This window comes from Nothobranchius furzeri, chromosome 5 (genome assembly GCF_043380555.1).
Source record: "Nothobranchius furzeri strain GRZ-AD chromosome 5, NfurGRZ-RIMD1, whole genome shotgun sequence".
NCBI lineage: Eukaryota > Metazoa > Chordata > Actinopteri > Cyprinodontiformes > Nothobranchiidae > Nothobranchius > Nothobranchius furzeri.
The window spans coordinates 81,065,121-81,077,245 of record NC_091745.1 but is presented as its reverse complement, the minus strand read 5'-3'; the positions used below and the strand labels follow the sequence as shown (position 1 = coordinate 81,077,245).

At 45.9% G+C, this 12,125-nt stretch overlaps 1 protein-coding gene across 1 annotated transcript in view; it reads left to right on the top strand.

The window, feature by feature from the left end:
- The first annotated feature begins 9,169 nt into the window (after positions 1–9,169).
- znrf2b (zinc and ring finger 2b) overlaps positions 9,170–12,125 on the top strand; it is a 20,423-nt gene continuing 17,467 nt past the window's right edge. The window contains exon 1 of the mRNA XM_015975881.3: positions 9,170–10,003. Coding sequence (XP_015831367.1) covers positions 9,580–10,003 — 424 coding nt within the window. The 5' untranslated portion in view covers positions 9,170–9,579. The remainder of the gene's footprint in view (positions 10,004–12,125) is intronic.

The window sequence follows — 12,125 nt, the reverse complement described above, 5'->3', positions numbered from 1 at the left end:
TGTGCTGGGCTGGGCTCGGCACAGCGGGCCTATCTTCAGACTGTCAGCCTGAGAATGTTGGGTGTGTGGAAACAGACCTGCGCTGCACTAATGAGGACAGGGACAGCTAGGATCCTCTGTGCTGCCTTTCCTCTGCAGCTCTGCCTGCAGGATGAAGGAATGTAAATAACCACGTTCTGACTGGAAATGCAGACTGGAGACCGGGAAGCCATTTTTATCGACTGCTGAGGAACAAACGTGACCTGTCAGGAAAAAGCTCTCATCACCGTTAGACCCGACGTCAGAGAGCACATTCGTGCTCGTGGTTTTATACAAGAACCCAGATGTGCTGGTGAAGGTCCTCCGTCGTCCAGGTCATAGTAACCCAGCTCTAAGCTCCTTCTGAGTATGCTGCAGGCTGCTGGTGCACACACACGTATCGGTGAGCTATACCAGCAAATTATTACACAATTTACACAAAGTTGACAAATAAAGTGAAAACTGAGCATTTACAGTGCAGAAGGTGCAGCATCAGAAAGGATCGCTGAACATTTCCAGTCCGTTACGCTGATTCCTCCTTTTCCTGTGTGGCTGTAACAGCTCTGGTTGTGTTGGCTGACATGGACGTGGTCATTTTAGCACCAGATGGCTTAGACAAAGGATTTAAAACGTTTCTGCACCCTACTGTACAGGATGACTCTGGTAGTGAAGGCTTTCTGCTTTAAACGTGATAAAGCTGCCCAACAGGATCAGAACCACTAACCTGCAGCAAAAGCCTGGGCCGTCTCTGACCTGCTTTCCTAGGTAAATCCGTGATGTCCTGACGGCCGCAGAGACACGGTCCAGTCTGGGAAAAACTGCTTTAACAAGTCACAAACACAGACGCAGCATCTTAAAGAGCAAGTCACCCCAAAACAACTGTGTTGCTGATAAACTGTATAAATGAGATTGTATTAGTGCTGTAGGCATGTGTCGTCATTAATTTAGCATTTTAGCATTATGATCTGAACTTCTGACAATCAGCGCCCTCTTCAGGTTAAAACTCTGCACTACATTGAATTTGAATCAGCCTCAGCCAATGGCTATATAAGGTTGTCGGTGCCGTATTACACGGCTGCACCGCACTGACTGTAGCAGAGTCTTGGCCCCGCCTCCAGCTGGCTCAGCCACTCACAAGCTGATATGAAATGATATAGCTCAAACCGCTCGCCTCCTTACAAAAACAACGTCCTTCTCCCCGTTTTCTGGACAGAGATGGAAAAAAAATCCTCCAGCCTGCTGCTGTTTCTCTGTCTGCTCCTCTGACTGGGCAATGTGTGTGTGTGTGTGTGTGTGTGTGTGTGTGTGCGTGTGTGTGTGCGCGCGTGTGTGTGCGTGTGTGTGTGTGTGTGTGTGTGTACATGATGCTATATTTGCTCCTATAAAGACCACCAGTCCGGTTAAAGAGGAGTCCTTCTGTCCTGGTTCCTCTGCTGAGGCAACGCTGCCACCTGCTGGTGCAACAGAGCACTGACTGCCCTGTCTAGGATCAGAAGACTCTCCTGCTCGTCGTCTTACGCTGTTGGATTTACTGACTGGACTGAGTGTCTCATCATGATGTGGAAGTCCTTCTCATCCTGGAAATGGAGAAGAACATCTGTGACCAGGAGGACACGTCACTAACTGGAATCCTTCAGGGTTTTACCTTCAGCTGGGCTGGAGCTGGTCCTTCCTGAGGGAACCACTAGTTACCAAAATAAACACCAGATGAAAACAAAGAGCAGAGGAAATGAGACCAGCTGGTCGTGTTTCTGTTCTGACGGTGTTTGCCCTAACTGGCCCTTGAGTGTTAAACACTTATGACCTTTAACCTTTAACAGGTTCTCATTACAGACAAAGAGAGAGAAAATAAAGCAACAAGTACATTAGAGCTGATAAAGCCTGGGTGGATACATTTAAATATAGTATGATAAAGGCATTAGAGCCATCCCCAAACCGAGATCAGAGAATGTCTCATTACTAGTGATCATGTAAAACAGCATGAATGTACATATGAACGTGTGTAGATAGGAGTGGTCTGGGTGGTCCGCAGCAGCAGTGACTGGATGGAGGTTAGATGTGAAGGTTTGATAGACGTCCATGTTGCTGGAGAGCCACAAGCTGCTGCATCTGCAGCCAGAGCTAGAAGACATGAAGGAACTTGTGGTTTGTTTGGGACGATGCAGCTTCTACTGTCATGTAAACGGATCCACAGCCACCCCTATAGATGCAATCTAAATCCAGCTCCGACTGAGAGACCATCTAAAGGGTCGGGAACCCTCTGCAGGTGTTCTGGATTCATCAGCTGATCAGAGCGACACCTCGAGTCCAGAATGTTGAACCTTTTCACAATATTCTGATTGTCTGATGTTGACTGTGGCGCTTTCATCAGCTGTACGCCATAATCGACATTTATTAGAACAGATAAAGGCTGAAACATCTGGATTAGCCTGGAAAGCGTCGGTCTCACAGGTTAGTTTCACCTTTTCGGTTGGATTAGTGACATTAATGAACCTGCAGGTGTTCAGCTCTGTACCCGTGACTTCTGCACCACTACTCTGTGGTGGGGTCAGGGTTAGCCCCAACCCTCGTGAACAACAGGGCGTGGATGATAACATCACATTTGCACTGAGCTTCTCTGACAGGGATCCGAAGAATGTTCTCACACTGGTGGTGATGAGCTACACGGTAGCCACAGCTGCCCTGTGCACCACCGGTTCCTCAGACCACCATGAGCTCGCAAGGAGGGTTGAGTGTGTTGCTCAACAGCACAACGGCTGTGTCAGACTGAGTGGGACGTAGACCTGCCCCTTACCTCCTCTCCCATAATAGGCCAGCACCCTTGTGTTTGAGGTCTCCACCTGAGCAGGTGTGTCCAGGTCTGAGCAGGTGTGTCCAGGGCTGAGCAGGTGTGTCCAGGTCTGAGCAGGTGTGTCCAGGGCTGAGCAGGTGTGTCCAGGGCTGAGCAGGTGTGTCCAGGTCTGAGCAGGTGTGTCCAGGTCTGAGCAGGTGTGTCCAGGTTTGAGCAGGTGTGTCCAGGTCTGAGCAGGTGTGTCCAGGTCTGAGCAGGTGTGTCCAGGTCTGAGCAGGTGTGTCCAGGGCTGAGCTCACAGTTTTGCTACACAAAAGTCACTCTGTGTGATTTTGTTTACATTTACAAGTAAAATGAACAGGATCAAGAACAGAAGCAGCTGGGTAACAAACCACAGGATGTTTGCACGTCTCCTTCATGTCTGCATGTCGGCTCTCATGCAATCAATAAAATGTTCTGCTTCTCCGGCACTCAGTGCAGAGCGGGAAGAGACGCACGCCTTCAGCAGGAAATCCGAACCTCCCAGCGGAGCGCCGAGCCTCGTGTGTGTGTGTGTATATATGTGGGTATTTTTTACACGAGGTGTGTGTGTATGTATATATGTGGGTATTTTTTACACGAGGTGTGTGTGTATGTATATATGTGGGTATTTTTTACACGAGGTGTGTGTGTATGTATATATGTGGGTATTTTTTACACGAGGTGTGTGTGTATGTATATATGTGGGTATTTTTTACACGAGGTGTGTGTGTATGTATATATGTGGGTATTTTTTACACGAGGTGTGTGTGTATGTATATATGTGGGTATTTTTACACGAGGTGTGTGTGTATGTATATATGTGAGTATTTTTTACACGAGGTGTGTGTGTATGTATATATGTGGGTATTTTTTACACGAGGTGTGTGTGTATGTATATATGTGGGTATTTTTTACACGAGGTGTGTGTGTATGTATATATGTGGGTATTTTTTACACGAGGTGTGTGTGTGTGTATATATGTGGGTATTTTTTACACGAGGTGTGTGTGTATGTATATATGTGGGTATTTTTACATGAGGTGTGTGTGTGTATATATGTGGGTATTTTTTACACGAGGTGTGTGTGTATGTATATATGTGGGTATTTTTACATGAGGTGTGTGTGTGTATATATGTGGGTATTTTTTACACGAGGTGTGTGTGTGTATATATGTGAGTATTTTTTACACGAGGTGTGTGTGTATGTATATATGTGGGTATTTTTTACACGAGGTGTGTGTGTATGTATATATGTGGGTATTTTTTACACGAGGTGTGTGTGTATGTATATATGTGGGTATTTTTTACACGAGGTGTGTGTGTGTGTATATATGTGGGTATTTTTTACACGAGGTGTGTGTGTATGTATATATGTGGGTATTTTTACATGAGGTGTGTGTGTGTATATATGTGGGTATTTTTTACACGAGGTGTGTGTGTATGTATATATGTGGGTATTTTTACATGAGGTGTGTGTGTGTATATATGTGGGTATTTTTTACACGAGGTGTGTGTGTGTATATATGTGGGTATTTTTTACACGAGGTGTGTGTGTGTATATATGTGGGCATTTTTACACGAGGTGTGTGTGTGTATATATGTGGGTATTTTTACACGAGGTGTGTGTGTGTGTATATATGTGGGTATTTTTTACACGAGGTGTGTGTGTGTGTGTATATGTGGGTATTTTTTACACGAGGTGTGTGTGTGTATAAATGTGGGTATTTTTACACGAGGTGTGTGTGTGTATATGTGGGTATTTTTTACACGAGGTGTGTGTGTGTGTATATATGTGGGTATTTTTACACGAGGTGTGTGTGTGTATATATGTGGGTATTTTTACACGAGGTGTGTGTGTGTGTATATATGTGGGTATTTTTTACACGAGGTGTGTGTGTGTATATATGTGGGTATTTTTACACGAGGTGTGTGTGTGTATATATGTGGGTATTTTTACACGAGGTGTGTGTATGTATATATGTGGGTATTTTTTACACGAGGTGTGTGTGTATGTATATATGTGGGTATTTTTTACACGAGGTGTGTGTGTGTGTATATATGTGGGTATTTTTTACACGAGGTGTGTGTGTGTATATATGTGGGTATTTTTACACGAGGTGTGTGGGTGTGTATAAATGTGGGTATTTTTACACGAGGTGTGTGTGTATGTATATATGTGGGTATTTTTTACACGAGGTGTGTGTGTGTGTATATATGTGGGTATTTTTACACGAGGTGTGTGTGTGTATATATGTGGGTATTTTTACACGAGGTGTGTGTGTGTGTATATATGTGGGTATTTTTACACGAGGTGTGTGTATGTATATATGTGGGTATTTTTTACACGAGGTGTGTGTGTATGTATATATGTGGGTATTTTTTACACGAGGTGTGTGGGTGTGTATATATGTGGGTATTTTTACACGAGGTGTGTGTGTATGTATATATGTGGGTATTTTTTACACGAGGTGTGTGTGTATGTATATATGTGGGTATTTTTTACACGAGGTGTGTGTGTATGTATATATGTGGGTATTTTTACATGAGGTGTGTGTGTGTATATATGTGGGTATTTTTACATGAGGTGTGTGTGTGTGTATATATGTGGGTATTTTTACATGAGGTGTGTGTGTGTATATATGTGGGTATTTTTTACACGAGGTGTGTGTGTATGTATATATGTGGGTATTTTTTACACGAGGTGTGTGTGTGTATATATGTGGGTATTTTTACACGAGGTGTGTGTGTGTGTATATATGTGGGTATTTTTTACACGAGGTGTGTGTGTGTGTATATGTGGGTATTTTTTACACGAGGTGTGTGTGTGTATAAATGTGGGTATTTTTACACGAGGTGTGTGTGTGTATATGTGGGTATTTTTTACACGAGGTGTGTGTGTGTGTATATATGTGGGTATTTTTACACGAGGTGTGTGTGTGTATATATGTGGGTATTTTTACACGAGGTGTGTGTGTGTGTATATATGTGGGTATTTTTTACACGAGGTGTGTGTGTGTATATATGTGGGTATTTTTACACGAGGTGTGTGTGTGTATATATGTGGGTATTTTTACACGAGGTGTGTGTATGTATATATGTGGGTATTTTTTACACGAGGTGTGTGTGTATGTATATATGTGGGTATTTTTTACACGAGGTGTGTGTGTGTGTATATATGTGGGTATTTTTTACACGAGGTGTGTGTGTGTATATATGTGGGTATTTTTACACGAGGTGTGTGGGTGTGTATAAATGTGGGTATTTTTACACGAGGTGTGTGTGTATGTATATATGTGGGTATTTTTTACACGAGGTGTGTGTGTGTGTATATATGTGGGTATTTTTACACGAGGTGTGTGTGTGTATATATGTGGGTATTTTTACACGAGGTGTGTGTGTGTGTATATATGTGGGTATTTTTTACACGAGGTGTGTGTGTGTATATATGTGGGTATTTTTACACGAGGTGTGTGTGTGTATATATGTGGGTATTTTTACACGAGGTGTGTGTATGTATATATGTGGGTATTTTTTACACGAGGTGTGTGTGTATGTATATATGTGGGTATTTTTTACACGAGGTGTGTGGGTGTGTATATATGTGGGTATTTTTACACGAGGTGTGTGTGTATGTATATATGTGGGTATTTTTTACACGAGGTGTGTGTGTATGTATATATGTGGGTATTTTTACACGAGGTGTGTGTATGTATATATGTGGGTATTTTTACATGAGGTGTGTGTGTGTATATATGTGGGTATTTTTTACACGAGGTGTGTGTGTGTGTGTGTATATGTGGGTATTTTTTACACGAGGTGTGTGTGTGTGTGTGTATATGTGGGTATTTTTTACACGAGGTGTGTGTGTATGTATATATGTGGGTATTTTTACATGAGGTGTGTGTGTGTGTATATATGTGGGTATTTTTTACACGAGGTGTGTGTGTGTGTGGAGCTTTGAGGAAGCTCTAATGAAAGTCAGACAGATCACCGCGGGGTTTGAGCAGGTCGGGGTTCACAAACATGTCAGAAGTTCAGCAGCAAATGTTCACAGGCTGGTTTAAGTGCACGTGCTGACATCACCAACGTGCACGTGCTGACATCACCAACATGTAAATCGATTAAAATCCTCAATCAGAGCCAAAGCAAGCTCTCAGGATTTCAAAATAAGAGCATATTTTTTCTGCCTGGCTCAGCATTTTAGAGGAGTAAACTTATTTCAGTGTTACTGATGTTTAAACTCTAGAGAGCAATAACCTGAAGGATCATGTTTTATATGATTAACAGTCCCGGCTTGTGGCTCAAGTGTTGTACTTTTCTGTGTACTTTATTCTTTTGTGTATTTATTATATAAAAGTATTTCAGACAGCGCCCGTTTCATAAGACCTTTCCAAGTCTTATTTTTCCCACGTGTAGAAGGGTTTGAGTCTGTGGATAATTGTTTTTATTTATGTGGAGTTATTGGTTGCACCAAACATCAGTTCCAGAGACAATGATGGGTTTTCCTGCAGAGAGCAACGAGCAGACCTGGAGACCTCCGGGGAACATCTGAGCTCCGTCATGTCTCCTTCCATAAAACTCTCTTTCTGTTGCTGAAACGTAAATAAATTAGATTCAAGGTCTTAATATGAAACAGAAATTGAACACATCAGAACTTATTTCAGATATACTCTACCTAAGAAAAATACATCTCTTCAGAGCCATGTGTTTGGTTTGGTTTTGCTCAACGCTGGTTAGTTTACTGGTCCTTAGTCTGGTCAACACCTCAGCCACACCCCCTCAGCGCCATTTCAGGTGTAGGACTGGCGTTGCTCGGGGAAACCGCAGCTGAGGAGTGGAAAGGACGAGCACATCCCTACAGGAATAAAGTTCTGGACGAGGATGGGGATCGGTATCTTCAGAACTTACCACCACCATCGTAGATCCCAACGACCTCAGAGGAACAAACGGAGCTCAGACGTTTCATTACTGCTGAGAATACATCACCTGAGTACGCGTAGCACTACTTCAGCATACTTGTACTCAAGTGAAAGTAAAAAGTATCCATCCAGAAACACGAGTCCACTAACACAGGAGCTGCAGCAGCTTTTACTTCTGGGTGGGCCTTAAACAGCTTATTATGAATATTAGTCCCACGCAGGTACAGAAATGACCTTCATCAGAGGTCAGCCACGTGTTTTCATTCTGACCGGCAGAAACGGTCATGATGGTTTCCTCCCGTCATTTTCATGTCTCCTAATAATAAATACAACTTTCATTAATATTTAGTCTAAACAAGCCGACCAGCATCATATTAATGTTCATTTCACCTGCTGTTCGGTTCGGTTCTGGTTCTGGTTCTGGGCTGTGACCCAGACGAGCTGAGGAACTGTGGAAAGCCGCTCCTCAGGGCGCTGATAGCTGCACTGATCGTGGTGTCCAGGTCTGAGAATGCTCAGAGGTTCTGATGGGAACCTTTAGCGATGTTCTCTGTGCGTAACGTTTAAAACGTCTGCTCGCCTGCATGGGTCGGCGTAATTCCAGTCTGCCAGGATGACCAACGGCCTCGAGCTCTCTCCGTCAGAATAAACGGTCAGAATGGGAAATAAATACCTGCTGCTGCGACCGTGTCTGCTTCAGGTCTTCTGGCTACACCAGAACAGCTGTTGAAGGGCTGGGAGGTTGCTCCAGACATCCTAGAGATCTAACCACTGATCTTCTGTGGATGTAGGTTTCCTCTTCCTCACGTCCTTCTGTGTCCATGATGGTGAGATCAGGGCTCTGTAGGGGTCAGACCATGGCCTCTGCTTCTTCTTTATGCTGAAGATATGCTGGATGACTTTAGCTGGATGTTTGGGGTAAACTGGTAAAATAAAACATCATTATTTAAATTTCTGAAAGCATTCTTTGTTTATAACCTTTTCCACACCCGCCTGTGTCCGACTCAAGTTTCAGTCCAGCCACGCCACCTTTGGTCGCCTCATTTAGATTTTGTTTTTACTCAAAACAAGAAAGTTTGGATCACTTGTAAGAATATTTACCTTCCAGTAGTTTAGCAGAAAGTTTAGAGTAAAAACAATAAACGTATAAAAACACGGCTTTGCTCTTACTGTCTTTAAAGTGTTTTTTTGCAGTGCAGCTGCTGTGAGACGTGTTTTAAACCAGAGTGGCAGTGATGGGCCTCTAGTTTCTGTCCGAGACCCAGTTCCTGCTTCGAGTTTAAGTCACGTGTTTAGTCTGAAACAGGAATCCTGTGGAATATTTCAGAGTCTAAATGAATAAATTCACGTCAGTCGCGCTGATCTGATTTTCTTTCAGTTCTACCATCACGCCTTTATTTTGAAGCGTCAGAGCGGAAGTGCGCGTTAGCCCTAGCCGCGGCTCTGGTCTCCTCGCGGCCGCTGAGAACGCTTCTCCTCTCTGAGAAATGAGCCGCGACGCCAGGAGGGGTGAGGACTCCGCCGCTCGGGAGCAATGACGGAGCGGACACGGCGGAGCGCGCGCCCGGGGCACGGCGGCTCCGCCGGAGCCGGGTTACCTGCAGCACGAGCCCAGCTCTCACCGACGGAACACGACGGCGTCTAAACTTTCTCACGCACCTATCCGGCTGCTGCCACGGATGAGCGCGTGAACTTTAGGGCGTCTCTGACCTGGAGGGGTCGTAGCAGCGGCGTTGGTTCGGCTCTGCGTCTCTGCCAGGTCCGGTGAAGCCTCCAGCTCCGGTGGCACCGTCCCGCTGCGGCTCGGAGCCCAGTCGGTGGAGGTTGTGCCATGGGGGCGAAGCAGAGCAGCCCCGCTGCCGGTGCAGCCGCTAACGGACGGACCAGAGCCTACTCCGGCTCGGACCTGCCCTCCTCCACATCCAGCAGCAACGGCGGCGGAGCAGGCAGGACCGCCGCGGCGGGGTCACGGTACCACGCTTACGGTGCGTCCAGAGCCTCCGGAGCCGCGGCCAGCACCGGCCGGCCGCTCGGAGCCAGGGCCAGGTCTGAGGGGGTCTCCGGGGGTCCCGTTGCAATGCCCCCGTCCGGCATCAGCATCCCGAACAGCAGCAGAGCCTACAGTCCACCGGAGTCCGGCGGCAGCAGCCCGGAGGAGGCAGCGGGCAGAGAGCGTTCCGGCGGGGCAGGAAGCGAAGGTCCTCGGCTGCTGATCGGATCGTTACCTGCACACCTGTCGCCTCACCTGTTCGGAGGTAAGATGTAGACAGGGATGGACTCCGGTAAGAGTGGTGCCAGTGATCTGGACCGAAACCCAGCAGCTGACTCCACATGGAGCACAACCCAGAGCAAGTCAGAGTCCAGCTCAGGTGCACCAGGTAGAGAGTTCACCTAAAACAAGCTTGTGTGGCTGGTGAGGAGCCCTCCTCCTGCCAGGAAGCTCTAAGTTGGGTCAGAAAACTTCTTATAAAACCAAGACGAGTCTTCATCCACCAGCTGATCTTTGCTTTTCACCTTCGGACCTGCGTGCTTCTCACTGAGTCACTACGATCTGTTATCACTGAAAACTGATGCTGCTGGGATTCAGATAGCAATGAAACTCATTTAGACCTCAGATCTGCTCTGTGGGCTTTACCTCCTACGGTATGCACTAGTGGCTTTTGACTATCACTCATGTCACGGTCACATCTCGCCCTGTGCAGATGCCACTAGTGAAACGTGATATCAGTACCTTAAATCATGTCTGCCCTTCATGTAGTCCAGTTACTCGTGATGGCTATTGTGGTAACTACACTGACTAGTTTGTTTGAATGCCTGTAACGACGTTTGTCTGGCTGAAGGTGAAGGTTCTGATCCAGATGAAGCAGTAGGAACCCAACTTCATCTGCCTGTAAACGGCTCAGTGGAGCGGTCACCGGTAACGGCGGTGGAAGAGTCTTCCGATAACAACTAGGATTAAGGCTCCTGGCTGATTACCTTAGATCGACCTAGATCTACTTAGATGGGCATGTAAACGTACCGGATGATAATCCAAGACATCCGAGCTGGGATCATGGTTTTTCCCCCATCTTCTGCTCTTTGATTGTGGTGTGTTCCTGTAGTCTAGAAATCTAGACCTGCAGGTCGGTCTAGCCACGCTCCATTGTAGCCTCAGCAGGTCTACCACTAGCCCGAACAGTTTTAGGTCAGGCCAATCACAACGCTTTGTTTGTAGAGAGACGTTCAGTGTTTCTCAGTGTCACGGCGCCTGGCCTCACGAGGACTTTGGAGGCCAGGCACCTTGCTTACCAGGACACTGTCCTTCCTGGATCAAAGAAAACTGTTAAATGGAACAGACTTGCATCACATGACCGCGGCTTCTGCAGCCGTCACGTCACCTGACACCTGAGGTAATGTTATATTTTATACGTATGCGTTTCATTATAAATATCTAACGAGACTTTTACTTTTAAAACTGTAAATATTTGTTAAATTAAATATGTAAGCGAGTTGCTAACTGCTAGCCACCGAAGCTGCAACTAATAAGCAACTAACCAACCATAGCTAACTGCTTTAAACATTTCAGACATCAACCCGATAGCTACAGTTAGTTAACTTACTTTTAAACTTGAAATTTGCCCCTGAAGTAGCTGCCGGCTTCTGGTCCGCCGTCCTTTTGAAAATACCGCGGTGTATTCTGGGATATATTTGACGAAGGCTAGGCTACAAGACACCTCCTGTGTATCCTTGCTCAGCTAGCTTAACGGCTAACAAACGGAGAACACACGCCTCGGTAGAACATGAACATTGGAACACGTCTTGGCGGTTCCTGATGACGTATCTCCTAGGCAACCGGGGCGGGGCCAAGACATCAAGGCGAGGTTCCTAGGCATTGGGTGGGCCTAGCACCAGAGCTGTGACACTACCAATTTGGCATTGGCTTGGGAACGGCGCTTTATTTTTTAAATGGCTTTGGTGGCAACTTTCTTTGTGACATGAGCGGATAAAGCTACGTTAGCTGGCGCTTCCTCGTCGTTGTATGGCGGACTGCCCCATTGACTGGTTGTTGTAGTGATTTAACAGATCACATTGGTCACTGGTCTGACTGGTCTTAACATTGTCCAATAGCAAGCAGAGTCGGTTTGAAAGACAACCGCAGAGTCCGCCCAACGACTGAGCTCTAAGGGTCGTGGCCAGATGATATTTGTACATAAATAGGATGGCTTTCCAGGTTAGTGTTTGTGTATAATTTAGTTAGTACTGGTAACTTCCTGCACATGACCAGCCATTTTCCACAGTAGAGGAGCGATGCAGAAGGATGCTCGTGGAACCCCGGTAGAGCCTTGGCGCTACTTTTCTGATGCCTCCCTCCCGGCTTTGCACAAAGTGGAGGTCGCT